Raw genomic sequence first — 18,125 nt, 5'->3', positions numbered from 1 at the left:
CTGATTCCTTTGATGCTTCTTGTGTAAATTCTGTTGTAGCCATTGATCTCTGGCATAGGAGACTTGGCCATTTGTCTTACAATAAACTCAAAACAATGAATGATGTTTTGTCTTTCTCCAAAAATTCTCACACTCTCTGTGAAATCTTCCCTTTAGCCAAGCAACATCATCTTTCTTTTTTCCGGTTTTGACTCAGTAGCTTCAGATTTTTTTGATCTCATACACTATGATATTTGGTGTCATTTTTCCGCCTGTACTACACAAAGATATGCCTACTTTCTGACAATTATTGATGATAAGTCTAGGTTTGTTTGGACCTTTCTGATGCAACACAAATCTAATGTCAAAAATATACTGACACAATTCTTCCATATAATCTCTACTTAGTTCTCCAAAATGATCAAAACTATTAGATGTGATAATGGACCTGAGTTCAATCTGTCTGCTTTATACACTTCTTTTGGGACTTTGGTTCAACATTTCTGTGTAGAAACTCCACAGAAAATGCTAGGGTGGAAAGGAAACATCAACATCTTTTGAATGTGGCTAGAAGCCTTCTTTTCCAATCTCATCTTCATGTTACTTTCTGGGGGGATAGTATACTAACTGCCTCATATATCATAAATAGAATTCCCTCTTCTGTTCTACCTGATAACATTTCTTCTTTTCAGTTCCTATACCAAAAATCTCCATCATATAACCACTTAAGAGTCTTTGGGTGCTTATGTTTTGCCTCCACTCTTCTCAGGCAGAGAGAAAATTTTTCCCCAAGAGCCTCTAAGTGTGTTTTTCTGGGTTATCCCTCGGGGTATAAGGTCCTCAATCTTGACACTATGCAAGAGATCATTACCAGAAATGTCGTTTTTCATGAAGAGATATTTCCCTTCACTCATTTATCACCATCTACTTTCCCTTCTGCCTCACATAATAATACTTCTGCTCCAGAAAGTTCTTCATCCTCAGAAAATGTCACCATAAATACTCCCATAAATATTCCAAATAACTCTTCTGCCACTGATCAGAATAATTAGGTTACAAGAGCTGGAAGACTCACTAAGCTTCCTTCTCATTTAACTGATTATCTCTGCAATTCTGTGTCCTCTTCATCCTCGTATCCTATCTCTTTTTTTTCTCTCTATCCAAATTATCCCCCACTCACCTCAAATATATTGTTCTCATGACTGCTGTCTTTGAGCCAAAATCATACTCCCAAGCTTCCTCTTCCCCTGACTGGCAACAAGCCATGCATGAGGAACTCACTGCTCTGGAGAAAACCAACACTTGGAAAATTATGTCTTTACCGCCGGACAAAATCCCTATTGACTGCAAATGGGTTTTCAAAGTGAAGTTTAGAGCTGATGCTACAGCTGAGAGGCTCAAGGCTCGATTAGTTGCCAAAGGCTTCACACAACTTGAGGGGTGTAGATTTCCTTGACACCTTTTCTCCAGTTGCCAAGTTGACAACCGTTAAATTCATGCTTGCTCTTGCTGCTATTAAAGACTGGACTTTGTCTCACCTAGACATAAATAATGTCTTTCTCTATGGGGATTTGAGTGAGGAGATCTATATGAACCTGCCTCCTGGGCTGATTGTTGAGGGGGGCAGCTCTTCTGGGCCAAAGCTTGTCTGCAAGCTGAATAAATCTTTATATGGTCTAAAACAGACATCTAGGCAATGGTACCTCAAACTCTCTGAGGTGTTGGCCAAGTTCGGGCTTCAACAATCAGCATCCGATCACTCCTTTTACAAGAGTGACAGTTCTACTTTCTTTGGTATAGTTGTCTATGTTGATGATATCCTAATTGCTACTTCTAGACCTGACATGATAGAGGCCTTCAAACAATTCCTCTCATAGTTTTTTAAATTCAAGGATTTAGGAATCCCAAAGTACTTCCTTTGCCTTGAGATAGTCAGAAACAAGAAAGGAATTTTGGTTTCATGGCGGAAATATGTGATAGACTTGCTCAGAGATGCTGGGTTGTTGGGATGCAAACCATCTTCAGTTCCCATGGATCCAGTGAATCAGTTGAAGCAAGACACTGGAAATCCCATGAAAGATCCATCCAAATTTAGAAGGCAGATTGGGAGGTTGCTTTATTTGTGCATCACACGACCTGACATAACATTTGCAGTACATAAACTCAGCCAATATGTTTCAAAGCCATGTGATGAGCATTGGGAAACAAGTGAGAAGATACTCAGATATCTAAAAGGAACTCCTGGCCATGGTTTGTTCTATTCCAGTGATAATAAACCTCCACTTAGAATTTTTTCAGATGCAGATTGGGCCGCATGCTTAGATACAAGAAGGTCTATGACAAGTTATTGTTTGTTCTTTGGCTCTTCATCGGTGTCTTGGAAGGCAAAGAAACAACACACCATATCTAGATCGTCAACTGAGGCAGAATATAGGGTCATGGCACAAGCGACATGTGAGGTGGTCTGGGCTAAAGCTTTATTGGGAGACTTTGGCATTACAGTGGAGAAGGTTGCACCCTTGTTCTGTGATAATCAAGCAGCGGTTCACATTAGCTCTAACCCAGTGTTTCATGAGCGTACGAAGGATATTGAAATTGACTGTCACACTGTGAGGGAAAGATACTTAGAGGGAGTAATCAAGCCCTTACATATAAGGAATGATTTGCAGCTAGCTGATATTTTTATTAAACCTTTGGGAGTTTATGCTTTTGAGGGCATTTTGAGCAAGATGAACTTGCAGAGTCTGTATTGTCCATCTTGAGAGGGGGTGTTAAAGTTGTGATTCTCAATTGAGATCATCAATTTGGAACGAAAACAAAAGAAAGGAGAAAGAGAAAGAGTTGACCGTTGAAGCCAGCTGGACTTTATTAAGTGTGATTTTTTTACTTAGCTCTTACTTAGCTTAGCTTAAGTGTGTTTAGCTTAGAGTATAAATAAAGATCAACACTTTCTTTGTATTGTTGTATCGGTCGGAAATTCAATCAATAATAAAAATCTCATTTCTTTTTCCTCAAGTTTTTCCTCTTCTTCAAATTCGTATGGTTTGTTGTTTGATGATTGAATTGTATAGCTTCAACAGTGGCGATGGAGATTTTCTAATTATTCACGACATGTCATTTGTTTTTCTAGACGAATATTATTAAGTGATGTTCCATGTCATAAATTAAAGCTCGTCTTCTATGTCATTTATAATAATCAGAATCTATCGCCAGTGGGGAGCTAACACCATTCATTGTTCACCATATTTTTCAACTTTGAAGTTTGTAAAAAAAATTAAAATTTTTGAAAGTTGTGTGATATTGCACGCCAATAAACCTTAAAATATATAAAAATTTACTGCTAATAATATTATTCGATCCTAAAAAAATCCCGCTTTTACATTTTGGCCCGTCCAATAAAATTAGTCATTACCTATTTATTAGTATAAAATTTATACTTCATTCGTCTCAAGGTAGTTGAGTCGTATTCCTTTCTGCATTGTCCCAAGGTAGTTGAGTTATTTCCTTTAGTGGTAAAAATTTTATTCCCTCATACTGTAATCTCTCTTCCTCTCTCTGATTTTCCTCTCTCTTACTTACTCTCTTCACTTTAACCTTTGACATATCATTTTCTTAAATCTCGTACCCAAAAGAAATGTTACGTAGGAGTACTATTTAACAAGATGGATACAGTTTTATTTAAAAATATTAAAAATATTTTTTTATACTATGTTTATCTTATTTGTTTTACGAATAGATTTAAATTAGTAGTACTACTCGATTTTTAGTCTAAGGTCTCCATATCCGGATTCTTAACCACACACACCCGACCCGCTAATATCCGGTAAAATCAGTACCCACAAACCCGTTTGAGCTGTACTGGACAGGGGTAGATATGGAATAATGATGACTATATGAAGCCCTTCTTCACACAATTAAAGTCATCCATTAGCTCAGAAAATCAAAATTGAGGAAACAGAGAGGCCGGATTTCTGCAAGGGCTGTTGCCCCTCTCTGTTAGCCGATGATTTTTTTGTTAACAAACAGCCCTTTAAGTGGAAATATTACGTACATACACACACATACATATATATTCGCTGCTTAACCTATAATTCAAAACCGTGTTGGACTGAAGATGCTCTGATGATTGGCGGTGGTGGTGGTGGCGGTGGCGGTGGCGGTGGAGATCTGGTGACTGAAGAGGCTGTGCTGATGTTTCTATTTTGAGGCTGTGATGATGTTTCTATTTTTTTTTCTGAGCTAATGGAGCCGGCAGGGAGAGATCCGGCCCGTATCTTGGTGGCGACCCGGACGGCATTGTGGTTTTTGAATCACATGCAACCGGTGGTCAGCTGCCATGGCGGCGTTGGCCTTCCATTTGCCTGTTTTTCTGCAGATCTGAGCCTCCTTATTTCTCTATGAAAATTTTATATTAAATTTTATAATATTTAATAACTTTGATTTTCTCTTTTATAATTTTGATCTGATTTAATTTGTTCCTCCTTGTTAAAAAAACACTACTCATCGATGTATTTTTTTATTTTATTTTTTTAACAAATAAATGATGAAATTTAGTTAAATGCATTTATTTTTTAAAGTTTTGTTAAATTTTAATATAAAAAAGAGCACTAACTATATTAAAAATAAAAAAGTACTACACACAAACCATGAGGTACAAGCCTTACAGAACAGTCCACTCACTCAGCCAACACAGGAGACATCGCCAGTTTAATCTCCAACAAGACAAGTTAAAATGTCTATTTTACCCTCCGCAGCACAAACCTCAAAACTCAATACCCCACCACCACTTTCTGCAAATTCCATCAACAACAAAGGGCAATAAAAACCAATCGCCACTATAAATCGAAAATCCCCAAAATCAAAATCAAGCAACCCAGTAGCTCATAATTCCTCAAACAGAGACGGAAAAATTGAGGCGAGCAGCGAGATGGGATTTTTTTTAGGGTGGTTACCCCTCTCTGTTTGCCGATGATTTTTTTTTAAAAAAAAAAGAAAAACAGCCCTTTGTTTCAGTGAACTACAAATATACAGCCTTTTTGTTTCAGTGAACTACAAACACACATATACTAGTAGTAATTACCATCCAGATCTGGTGGTATTCTTCACATTCCACTCCCTTATACTGTTCCGGTAACAAAACATTCTATTTCTAGGGTCGGATTGAAGAGGCTATGATGATAATTTTTCTCCTCCTTTTCTGTTTGTATGAGCTACTGGGTCGGGTAATCGGATTGTAGGGCGTATCTTGGCGGGGTGACCCGGACGGCGCGTGGATTCACGCGCAACCGGTGTCGCAGCCATGGCGTCTTTGACCTCCTTTTCCCCTGATAATTGCAGATCTGAGCCTCACGAATATTTTTAATTAATAATCGTTTTTAAAAACATTTCGACAAAGTGGTTTTTAACTGTTTTTAATTTTTCAACATTTTTTTGGTAGCTGGTTAAATGATTAATTCAGCGTATTTACTAATGTAATTTAATTCAATTCAATTCAATTCATACGGTACTATTTTAATTAAGTTAAGCACGTACAAAATGATGCTTTGAATATAATTTTGATTTTTTTCCCACATCCGAAAATCAAGGCATTAAAGTGCCAAAGCACTATCTACAATTATTCAACATTATATTATTCACCTTTTTCTTTTGTTACTAATACAGTATTTCTTTAAATTATACGGAGTACTAATTATGAATAAACAAATAATACTAATGTGGTGGTAATATTCAATCAGCTAGAGTAATTTCAGTAGATCGTAAACCTGAATTTAGTAGTGATAATGTGATACTCCAGTGAACAAAAGTAAACAAATGAAACTGGGACGGAATGCATGTTAGTAGTTCAGGTCTTATTATGATTATAACCTTCTTAAATCGATGAGTGACAATTATGTCAACAATTTAAAGCAATCTATATATGTTGATGTATGTCAACAAAATGTCAACTATCTGGATTAAATATAGTAGTAATTAGTAAGAATTAGTTAGTGACAGCTGTTACAGTCTTGTCTTGTGTAGGTACTGGAACTGGAACTGGAGTATCTAGCAACACGAGGGATTCTTAAGCTGGAGCACATAACTGGAGGTCCAGCTTGTCCAGGAGTCGAGAGGTGAAGAAAATTCTCATGTTTTAGTGCTATACTAAGTTTCATTTGCTCTGGTGATTCAAGATGAAAGATAACATACCACGCACGCAACTGAGGTTCAAGGCACACAGTGCAGCACTTGGTTAAGGCACCCCACCTAGGATCTAATAAAATGATGGCAATGTCTGTTTTTGCTGCTGCTCGATGCATTTACCTTAGATTTGGAAGTATTGGCATCCAATATGTAATTAATTGTATGTGCTAATTTGATTGCTAAGAAACTCAATACTATCTCTTCTGCTATTTAACTATAATGTATATGTCAGAACAAGTTTCCTGTACTTCAATATTGCGACTTGCAATTCCATTTTTAGTTTATACCAGGCATGTAAATGTGACCAATTTTGTATTGCCTTCAACATTAGCTCATTCCTGAATACAGAATATATACGATATAAAATTACAAAAAATGTTATACTACTACTTGTTAGATCCGCGGTACCTTTTGCGTTGTTGCATTCCGTTGGATGGTTACACATTTATGTCCTCTGTATTCTCTGATATGCATTATTTAGTGGTGAAGGTCCCATCGTTTGCTCAAGTCTTGAACATCGTTTATTTCTCAGCTCCATCAAATTGCCCGGAACTTCAGGGATAAGTGGATTCCTAGATCCTTGCTGCATGGAAAGAGAGGATGGAGCGTTTGAATATCAGCAGCCTACAAGCCACTGGAGAGGGGAAAAACCAACCGAAGCATTAAACTCTATTGAAACACACCCAGTTGCTGCTTATGGCATGACAGAGACTTCTACAGTAGAGCTTTTGGCCGCAGGTAGTAGCTACAGAACCAGTGAGCCAAAAACACACACCCTGCGGAGCACCCGCCACAACCAAGATGTAGGAATAACTTGGTAGGTCAGGAAAAGCATAATGACAATGAGGATAGATATCCCTCCTGGGTTTGGAACTCCTTGTAACGGCTCTGTGATTCCATCAGATGCTTCTTCAACTGCCCCTGATCACCAAGAGAGAGAAATATCTGATGCTTGGACTATGGCTCCAGGTGTGCCATTCCATCCATTTCCACCTCTGCCTCTTTGTGCCCCCGTTGAGCTTGACCAACCAACATCTGCTAGATATGTGGCTGGACAATCTAGTGGCTGGTGGTCTGCTGGGAACAATGCCAGAATCGGTTTTCCTGGAGTAGGTTTAACGAATTTGAATGAGGATTATAGGAAAGAATTTTTTATGTGAAACTCATTGGTGTTGGTTGTGGAAGACCAGCCTTAATTATATGAGCTGTTGAAAAACTTTCTGATTCTTCTTTATGATGTAGTACTACAATTCTTTACTCACATTCTTACAAAATTGCATTATTCTTTTAGTGCTTCAGCTTTATCTTCTGTTATAGGCAATGATGGCACCTGTGGAATCTCATGTCAGGAAGGTAACCAACTGTCTCTCGTCTGCCCATGGATTTAGCAGTATTTTGAAAGGTTTCCCTAGGATTTAGCAGTATTTTGAAAGGTTTCCCTATTTGGGAATCTCTGGATCTATGCTTCGTTTCAACTCTACAAAGCATTTCGATTACTACTTCCTTCCTTCCTCGTCTCTAGGTGCCTAGGTATGCACTGTAAGCCTTTCCTCGTTTTGAACCTTGCCCTTATAAATAGGCTCGTAACAATGTATGTGTTGACATTTCGTGTTAGATCTTACTCAGATCCATACCATATACCTGCCTCGTTATCCATACAAGCTTATATTGGACATAGCAAACAACATTCACAACTGCTCATAAAAGAAAACATATGTTCCAAATAGCACATTGGTGACTAGTCTTCAAACAATTGATGTAAATAAAAGTCTCCTTTTCTTTTAGTAGTGCAACAAGAGATCCATCTAAATCCTTTTTACAGTTATAGCAAAAAAAAATCGATGCAATTCTCTAATAATGTTTAAGTAAGCTTCTGATCCTCACAAAGCACCAGGTCTTAAACAGTGTATAGTGCCTTCTCCATCCATCAAAGTTTTTGCCAATCACCTTTCTGTAACTAGGCCTCTTCTTCACCAGATTCCAGTACTCAGCGAGGTTTGGTCTCGTAGCGATGTATTTATCTTCCAGATTCAGTAGCACCAGTCGACTCAGAACAGGGATGAATACAACATCTGCAAGAGTGAATTCCTCACCCAGCAAATACGTTGTATCACTTAGTTTCTCATCAGCCTCATCAAGAATTCTCTCGAGATGTTCCTTGCTCCGTCTTAGGGTTTCCGGGTCTTTGAGTTTGTCCTCTGTATCATATGCCTCTTTCAGCTTACGGTGGTATGCACTTGCAAGGTCAGGGCACTCTGCCATCCTTGCGATGATCATGCGCCTTAGGAATTTAGAAACCGTGAGATGATACTTAGGTGGGACGTGGGAGAGGGTGAATAGCTTCGGATTCCATCGCTGTATCTTGTAAATCCATTCCACAACCTCCCCACTACTCAGACTGGATTCTTCTCCACCACAAGAGACCATAGCAATTCTTTCTATGTACCTATGTTTTAATATAGTAACAAGATAACAAATTGTGGGATCACAGATATGCTAACAAGAAAACAACTGATGTTTAGTTTGATGGAATTCAATCACACACTTTTTTATCTATCTTATCGCACAAAGCAAACGCATACTAGAGGTATAAACACGACTATAAAATGCCCAAGAAACTAAAGGAAGATGCAACGTACTGGATGATTTCAATCGTGTCGAACAAGATATGTGAACCATTCTGGAAAATGGGGAGTTTCGCATTGGGGTTCTTCCTGAAGAAGCTAGAATCGAAATTCTTTCCCGTGATAGGATTGACATGGAATGATGTGTAATCGATGTTCTTCTCCTCCAACACAAGCCTCACTTTTTGGCTGTCCAAGGATAATGGATGATGATATAGCTGCATTATGACCCCAACATCTGCAAGAAATTGCCAATTTCTTGACAATACAGTGTAGATATCTATCATCACCAAAGCATACAATAGCAGCAGGGCAGCATTGTAGACGAAAAAATAGAAAACAGGTCGGGCATCAAGACGTAAAGCATGAAACAAGTTTGTATCATGTTGATAGTAAGAACGCGTTTTGTCTTGATTTCTAGCAATAACACTACTACTTGGTAAGAAAAGGTTGTGTCTTTCTTGGTAGTAAGACAACATCTTTCTTGATTTCTAGCAAGTGCAAGTTAGTTATATGCATAATCACAAAGAACTTAAGTGTGAAATAGTTACAGTTGAAAGTAAGTTGGATTAAAGCATACAACCATATGCAAACTGAGAAGATAAAACCCATTTATCTTCAAAATAAGAAGACATCAACCATACCATCAACATTAAACTAATCTTACATTGTATAGCTGTCTGCTTAAAGCTCAAAATTAATCTAAAAACATCCATTCAATTCCTCTTCCAAGACTTGGAGACACAAAGATAAGATTTTGACAATGAAATGGATACAGTAAGCTGCATTTTCACCCAATATCAGTATATATTTGGATTGACACATTTGTTCAAATGTTTTTTTTTGTTCAAGTTCAACCACATATTCCTCTGTTTCACTGCAAAAAACAGCTTAGTCCAAAAAAGACACCTAAAAATTAAAAAATCCATGAAATTTAGACCTCATATCACCATCAAAGCTAATACTCCTTCACACAGCATACAAATTTCACAAGCCACCGACAACCACAGTGATGAAGAAAACAACAATTGCAAAACAGACGAAGAAGAAAAGAATTACCAAGAAAATTGAGGAGTAGGGCGTGGAAGAAAGATTAAATTTTGATGATGATGATGGGGCTTAAGAGAGATTGGGGCACACGTGAAATCAGAATAAAAAGATACCCCTTTTTATGATCAAAATGAAAAGCTGAAAGGGTCTGTTCCTCTTTCTCTTTAACAGAGTAGGAAACAGAAAAAAGAGTGTGGGAAAAGGTTTTGGAAGAATCGTGCCAACGCAGAAGAAGAGTTTGTTTGTTGTAACTAAGAATCTATCTCAACTCTCACCTCATTCATGGAAAAAGAGGAGATGATAAATAATTACTATTCCTATATTGATTGATTGTTGATATTTTTAATGCTTAGCCCACCCATCTTATTTTTATATTGGGTCAACTAGTTTTTGCCAACTCCCACCACCGGCCCCCACCGCCGCAGCGCCTACCCCCACGCCATGCACCACACTGGCGCGGAATTTCCAGGGGGAATTTCAGCACGGGCGTGGAATTTCCGGCGGAATTCACCGCGAAATTCCCAAAAACACCTCCTGCCACGGCATACGGACTTCCCACTACATTGCCACATTATAAGGAATTCTCACTGCACAGTGACTGACATCCCCAAGGACATCCCGAAGGACTTCCTACAATTAAAAAAAAGCACAAATTAAACAATTTCCGAAAGTAAGAAATTTACGGAATTAAATAGTCGACACGAATACGGAGAAAATGCAACCACTTTATTTAAAAAAAACATACTTCATTATAAAAAAAATACATAATTACTAAAAAAAATTACATTATTAAAATAAAAACCGACTTCTCACTCCTCGGATTCCCCGTCGCCGTCCCCGCTGCCGCCATCCCCCGCCGCCACCCCCACTCGCCGTCACCGTCTGACATGTCTCCGAACCCCAAATCGCGGCGCATACTGTTGATGAGGGGTTTAAGCGACCGCTTGTAATAGGGGTCAGTCGATTGGCGCCATTCAACCATTGCACGTAACAAGGTTTCATGTGCCGCGATGCGGGCGAATGAGGGGTTCTCGAGATCGTTTTGGACTGGTGCTGCCGATTGGGCCTCGGCGGATCAGCTGGTGCTCCCCCTCGCCATCCGCGCCGTGGACTTTTGCCCAACCGGACGACGGCGGCGGGCCGACGATGTGGGTATCGGGAACTCTGCCTCGGTGGGGGGGAGTTCCACGGAACCGGCACTGCTACTGTACTCTCCGAAGTCGCTGATCTTCGTCCGCTTCGGCCAGCAAGATTCAACACACGCAGTGAACTTGGCCGAAGACTGCACCACAAGATACATCGCCCAATATTTGAATTCCCCGAATCCCAACTGAGTGTTGGGAAACTGCTGATGAGATAGGAGCTTCACATCCTCGACAGACATGTCGCTGGTTGCCTAGCGAAGGTTGCTTGTGTAAATACCGGCAAATCGCCTGAGCTGCCTCTTCAGCCGATCCCACTATTTCAGGCATTGCTCTCCGTTGTAAGGCTTCTCCCCTGGCGGTTTGAACTGGAGGTAGTTTTGGCTAATGCGCCACCATATCCGGTCGATGTGCTGGTTCGCCCTGACGTAAGGATCCTCCACTACACTCATCCACGTCTTCGCCAGCGCGACGCACTCGTCCATGATCCAGACAGTCCTCCTGTTCCCGCTGGATCCCCCCCACCTCAGCGGCCCCCTCCTCACCACCGTACATCGGGATGCCCCGTCCCCTGCCCCTTCTTCACCCTGTCCTCCCCCTCCTCACTGTCGCCGGTGTTGCGTCGGTGGGAGAATCCCGGATCGGAGAAAGCCCCAACTCCTCGAGCGAGAACGTGTCATTGCTAGTGAACTGAGTCTCGAGAGGAGAACTCGCCGGGTTGTCCGTCGACGGTAAATCCATATAGGGCATATAGACGTTGTCCATCGGCGATTGGGGGACACCCTGCCTACTCCCCCGCAGCGACATGCGATCCCTGCATCATCCTGAGCATCATCATCCCCGGCATTTGGGGCATCATTCCCGACATTCCGGGCATCATCCCCGGCATTTCGGCACTCGCCCCGGGCATCAGGAGCATCATCCCATACCACTGCGGGTACATGTTGTAGTACCCGAGCATCATTCCCCGATGACATTTGAGATTGGGGCATCATCCCCGGCATTCCGGCTCTCCCCGACATTCTGACACTCCCGCCGACGGGAAAATAAGGCGCCGGTGACTCGCTAGTGGTGAGGGAATCGCTATCGTGGTGCTCCATTGTTCTTCGAAAGAAATGTATTTTTAGAGAGAGATACTCGTTAATACAAGTGGTGCGAATGAAATGAAGTTCAACGGGACGTATTTATAGAAAATTAAAAAAAACATTTAATGCAATAAACAGGAATTCCGCGCGGAAGTCCGTGGGAGTCAACGCAATGGCGGACGTCCGCGCGGCGTCGCGACGGAATTCCGCATAAACCCCGCGAAACTGCGGTGTCCTCGGCGGAATTCCGTATCCGTGCCTACCATGCACAATGGCGGACGTCGTCCGTCGCCGGTCGGAATTCCATCGGGACGGGCGCCATTATTGATGCTCTAATACTAATACTCTTTGTCACAATTCGACACGACTTTAATAAAATGTTAAGAGAGTTGACGTAAAAAGTTTATGAAACGTTTTATATAGTACATTAATTTTATAATAAGAGTGTAGTTATTAAATTTTTAATCTATATTTGCAAGAATGAGATATGTTATTGTGGATACATGGACTACATGATATTGCAATTAAATAAAAGTAATTTAATACTATAAAAGAATTATACTCCATTCGTCCATAAAAAATAATCTTATTTATGGACGATGCAGATTTTAATGAAAAATTGGTGAGATAAAAGAGAGAAAGTGAAAAGAAGGTAAAGTAAGAGAAATATGGAGAAAAAGAGGAAAAGTACAATTGAGATGAGATAAAATATTAGATAAATTTTTCATTTTTAGAAATGAGATTATTTTTTGTTGTCCTAAAATGGCAAAATGAGACTTTTTTTCCGTGGATGAAAATAGTATAATCTCGTAAAGGATGCACACTGGTATACAAGTCCTATATGTGTATAAAATAGCATTGATTTTATATGATAACTGTAATATTTGTAGTTTCATATGGTAAAATATTAAAACTTTAGTATATACACAAGAATATGTTATACATAATAGTTCTATGTATTTAATATGAAGTAGTAAAACTGAATAAAATGCTTATTAGATTTTTTATTAGTGGAGAAATGCTCTATCAAAAAGTAAGTAGTGGATCAATGTGATAGGTTGAATTATGTTTTCTGGTAAATAAGGAGTGGTTTTTTATTTGAGTAAATTAAAACGAAGAGTGTTTAGAAAAGGAAAATTGGTATAGTGGTTTTTTCTTATGTTATGATTTTGTTAATATTTGAAGGAAATTGTGGAATTATTGGTAATCACACTCTCTCTATGTATATGTAACTATTACTTATTACTATTATTTTAGTAATGATTATTATATGTATCGTAATCAGAATAAAAAATAAGGTTGCGTATATACGAACATAGAACATATTTTTAATTTTCAGTTGGTGCGAAATAATTAAATTAGAGTATATATGTGCACGCACACGATTTTATGTTATGAGCAATATACACTAAATATTGTTGGAATCGATGGCTTTGCCATTTCTATAATGCACATACATTTAGAATATGTTTATTAGTATATAAATTTTCTATTCTCTCCTCCTCTCTAATGGAGTACTCCTCAAATAGATTGTTTGTATGCATCAAAAACACCTCAAATGCATTATTTTACGCCAAACTTGTAGATTTATTTGATTGAAATTTTCACACAACATAAATTTAATAAAAAAATATTAATATCATTTAATATCCTTAATACTAATTTAATAATTACAATTATAATTTCATAATAAAATAGATTTTTAATTTTTTTTTACACCAAAATAGATTTTAGTTAGTAAAATGCTTCAAATAATAGGTTAATATAGATTAGTGAGTAAAATGAGGCCTTAATAAAATTGTTCCTTGAAATACCTTTATTAGGCTTCGTATTACACAATTTAGCCCATTAATAATATACAATTCCGTTTTGGGCTCAGAAAATATTTTAAAGAATCTGTTTAACAAATTCATCACAGCCCAGATATTTATATTCAGAAATGTGCTTTAAGAAATTCGAAATTCATATCTTAATGAGATTAAAAAATTAAATAAATTATAAAAGTAATAGTTTCATCTACAATTAAAAGAAAACCATTTCCCACTAATCACACGCAACATAATTATTAAAATAGCCTTGCCCAGATCATTCATTTCTCAAATAATATAATTAAATAAATCATTGATTATTTCTCACCATTATTATACTTTTCTTATAAGAATTGTTTATTCGCTCATGTCTCCATTTTCTTTTTTCTATTTATATGGAGTACTAATAAACAACAAAATTTTAATGGGACCATTTTCAATTGATTGTTCTCGATAAAATCAATAAATAATTCGAATGAAGAATGTTAATGTTTCTAATAAAAATATCACATACTGCCATTTAATTCCCAAGCATGGAGATATGAGCAATAAATTAGACGCACCAAACAATTGGGTCCAAAATTAAATGTTTGTGACTTGAATGTGAATTATAGCTCAATTTTACTAGTATTTTTTAAAGAAACGTCAACTTCCATAAGAGGCTTTCGTATCATATTTTTGCCAATAAAACGTGACAACATTTCTTGAGCCACGTAACAAATATTGGCCACGTTAACTTAGGCAGAAGTTGTTGCCATTTAATATGCAAGTTCAATATTTTATATTTATGGGGTGATGATTTATTTTGCAGTGTGCAATTTTTAAAAATTGATTAGTGAAAAAACTATATTTGGTAAAAGAATTGTGAAGGGGTGTTTCAAATTTGTATAAATTGCTAAATTTTAGTGCAAAATTCTAGTTTTGCATACTTACTTTAACGTTTGCTTATGAATTTATTTAATTATTGATTTGTTTTAATTTTATTACAAATCAAGATTTTTGCTTTAATATGATTTAATATAAATAATAATTCAATAAATGAAATTATTAGATATAGTATAATACGGTGTTGTCTAGTATGTCTACTGTCTAAAATGTTGCATCGTTTTGTTGTTGTCTGTTATTCCCTTTTAATTCCATTCTTTGTCGGACACAATTTCCATCAATCTCGACGTAATCTTCAAATACCTAAATTTACTCGTATTATAAATACCTAAATTTATAATATGGTGATTGAATAGTACAGTAGTATAGTCTATAGAATATAGTCTAGACTATACAAAAAGATGCTTCTAAAACTTGATCCGGTCATTGATTTTGACAGTGCATCTAAGTTGTAATAATATTCAAATAACTAACACAATTAAATAAATTTGTAGTTATTATGTTTTTGTCAACTTTAGTGGTCCAAACAACTTGTTAGAGACTAAATACCTGAAATGATAGTAATAAGCAATTATTAATGGAGTACGTAAAAGAAAAGGTTAAAATCCAAAATTTTGATATGGTTTGTGTATTTTACATATAGACAATTAGTTTTGTAGTAGTATATTAGAAAAATGTAAAAATTTAAATAACCAAGTTTGGCTACTTGCGAGTTATTAAATGTCTAATCAAAACTATTTCCAAATCATATGAATTTCAATAAGATTTTTTAGATTAATATTATATGTACAAAATCTTGAAATTGCAAATGAGATTACATTGGGTATTTATGCTACCTACATTGCACGTGAAAAAGATGAATGGAACCGACATAATGCATCTAAGGGCCATATCTATAAATTATGAAAGCCTAATGTAGGCCAAATATATCAATTTAAATAACAATTCACATGCAATTCCATTTTAATAAGGTCCCATAAACTTTGGAATACCTGATCTCATGCAAATTTTGGTCTTCCCTAGAATCTTGGTGTTCGTTATTTTTTGTCAATAAAACCACAAAAGTATGTCAATCAATGTTTATAAAAAAATATAATAAATATATAGTTCTAATTACTGTACAAATACTTTTACATATTTACCCTCTTCCATCAATTTAGAACAAAGATTACATCGTTCTTTATACCAATATTATGTAATAGCAAAAACTAAATTATTGTTTTAACTTTTCAAATTGTATGTGAATAAAATCAATAAAACCAATTTTAACTTTTTGTAATTTATAAAATTTTATATCTTGGTCATAATTTTTTGTTTGTAAGAGAAAAACATTTACTAATTAACTTGAATTACCCTTTAGCAATTCTCATTGCTGAATGTATATATTTACAAATGATGTTTGGTATATCAGTATATGCATAAAACTTCTCTATGTGTTATTTTAGTAATTATATATTTTATATTCACTGGGGCAATTAAGCTAAGTTTTTATATTCCATATTGTTTGAATATGTATAATATAATAAATGAGAGAATACTTGATTAAGATGAATTATGCATTCGATATCTTCCTATATTCATCATGACAGGCGTGACAGCCTAATTAATGTATAATATGCGATATAAATATCCTAACAAATGTATATAAGTAATCAAAAGTCTTAATGTTTACCAATAAAATGATTGCGTTTTGGTTTTAAAATGGTTACGTATTTGGATACTACTACTATTATTAATGGAGTACGTAAATACGTTTGATCCTAAAGTTTAGTAATCATACATTTCGATTTTTTTTAAACATTTGTAATAAATTCATTTTTTCAAATTGCGTAGATATATATCATTCAATTCCAATTAGTCGTTGATTACAAAAAATAAAGAAAAAACTTAATTATTTGCTACTTATATTAAATTCCTAGCTCTCCAATAAAATGATTTACGATTTTGAACCACAATTTGTAAAGACATTATCAAAACACTTCTTTCAAATTTGAAAGAACAAAAATAAGTAATTATCGCATAAATATTGCTAGAGGGTCATGTCTTCATTTCCAATATTAAGATTATAATTTAAAGGGTCAATAATAAAAATCATTTCCTAAAGTTTGGAAAATTTTAGTTCAGTTCAGCAAGATTTAAAATTAATAAAAACCGTGATATTTAATTTTATTTTTGCACTTATCAAATGGCAAAAAGTTTGAAAAATTTATCTAATAGTATGAAATTTAAGAAAGACATCATCATTATTGAGTTAAAGTAAACGATCTCATATTCGTAATAAAAGCAATATCACAATAGATTTTTCTTCATGAACTGACTATAAATTAATTCAAACTTCATAATTGTTTAAATAGAACAAACCAAAATTTAACTATAAGTATCAAATTAGCATCAGGTTGACCTCTAAAAAAAATACAAAATCTATAAAAAAAAACAACTATGAAACTGGATGACGTGTAAAGAGAGCCATGCCACGCGTGTGCGTTTGGTTGGTGTATCACGTGAGGAGTATGGATGGGATGGTCGGTGCGTCTCAGTTATCTTCCATGGTCCACATTTTTTATGTAATCATTTCTATTTTTCCAGTTAAGAAATTGGAGATTACGATTCTTGTTGTAATTTTTAAAAATGGGAACATCATTTTTGGTTCACGAACTTTGTCAAAGTATCATTTTAGGTTCGTGAACTTTGAAAATATCATTTTAGGTCCGTGAACTTTAAGTTAGTATCATTTTAGGTACTTTTTACTATTTCCAAGTTTTTTTAGACAAAAATACCCTCAATACCTTAAAGTGTATATATTTTTAATAAATTTATCATATATTTATATTTTTTTTATAAATATCTTTACAATATATTTTTGAAAAATTTTCTAAATATAATTTGACCTTAAATATTATCACTTAATTTTGTGACATGCAAGAAAAAATTGCTTCTTCAATTTTTTATATTATTTTTTTTTAAAAAATTGAATAAAGAACTTTCTTTAATAATAAAAAATTAAATAAAGATCTTTTTATAAATATCTTTACAATATATTTTTGACAAATTTTCTAAATATAATTTGACCTTCAATATTATCATTTAATTTTGTGACATGCAAGAAAAGATCTTTATTTAATTTTTTATTATTAAAGAAAAGTTCTTTATTCAATTTTAAAAAAAATTAATATAAAAATTGAAGAAGCAATTTTACTTGCATGTCACAAAATTAAGTGATAATATTTAAGGTCAAATTATATTTAGAAAATTTGTTAAAAATATATTGTAAATATATTTATAAAAAAATTATGAGTATATGATAAATTTATTAAAAATATATACACTTTAAGGTATTGAGTGTATTTTCGTCCAAAAAAACTTGGAAATAGT

General features: G+C 35.5%; 2 protein-coding genes across 4 annotated transcripts; one reads left to right on the top strand and one right to left on the bottom strand.

Moving 5' to 3' along the window:
- Positions 1–2,009: 2,009 nt before the first annotated feature.
- On the top strand, positions 2,010–2,741 carry LOC121772306 (secreted RxLR effector protein 161-like). The gene has a single exon (XM_042169349.1). It carries the CDS (start codon positions 2,010–2,012, stop codon positions 2,739–2,741), a length of 732 nt encoding a protein of 243 aa, XP_042025283.1.
- A 5,119-nt stretch (positions 2,742–7,860) lies between these two features.
- On the bottom strand, positions 7,861–10,155 carry LOC121786020 (glutathione S-transferase TCHQD-like). 3 transcript variants are annotated; one of them, XM_042184538.1, is made up of 3 exons: positions 9,843–10,155; positions 8,799–9,041; positions 7,861–8,605 (listed from the first exon to the last, which is right to left on the bottom strand). In XM_042184538.1, exons 2-3 carry the CDS (start codon positions 9,005–9,007, stop codon positions 8,011–8,013), a joined length of 804 nt encoding a protein of 267 aa, XP_042040472.1. In that variant the 5' UTR covers positions 9,008–9,041; positions 9,843–10,155; the 3' UTR covers positions 7,861–8,010. The 3 variants fall into 3 exon arrangements, with proteins under 3 accessions (XP_042040472.1, XP_042040479.1, XP_042040465.1); XM_042184545.1 differs by having other exon boundaries at positions 8,799–9,021; XM_042184531.1 differs by lacking the exon at positions 9,843–10,155 and having other exon boundaries at positions 8,799–9,836.
- Positions 10,156–18,125: the final 7,970 nt, after the last annotated feature.

The sequence above is a fragment of the Salvia splendens genome, chromosome 2, assembly GCF_004379255.2.
Source record: "Salvia splendens isolate huo1 chromosome 2, SspV2, whole genome shotgun sequence".
Classification (NCBI taxonomy): Eukaryota; Viridiplantae; Streptophyta; class Magnoliopsida; order Lamiales; family Lamiaceae; genus Salvia; species Salvia splendens.
The sequence above is the reverse complement of the archived record's forward strand: the minus strand, read 5'-3'. Positions and strand labels throughout refer to the sequence as shown.

What these genes read in the sequence shown, in the direction of transcription:
- LOC121786020 (XM_042184531.1), bottom strand. Translation starts at nt 9,262, where the DNA reads ATGTTGTCTTACTACCAAGAAAGACACAACCTTTTCTTACCAAGTAGT. An exon ending in GACACGATTGAAATCATCCA is followed by an intron (nt 8,606 to 8,798) that starts GTACGTTGCATC and finishes ATTAAAACATAG; the next exon opens with GTACATAGAAAGAATTGCTA.
- LOC121772306 (XM_042169349.1), top strand. Translation starts at nt 2,010, where the DNA reads ATGGATCCAGTGAATCAGTTGAAGCAAGACACTGGAAATCCCATGAAA.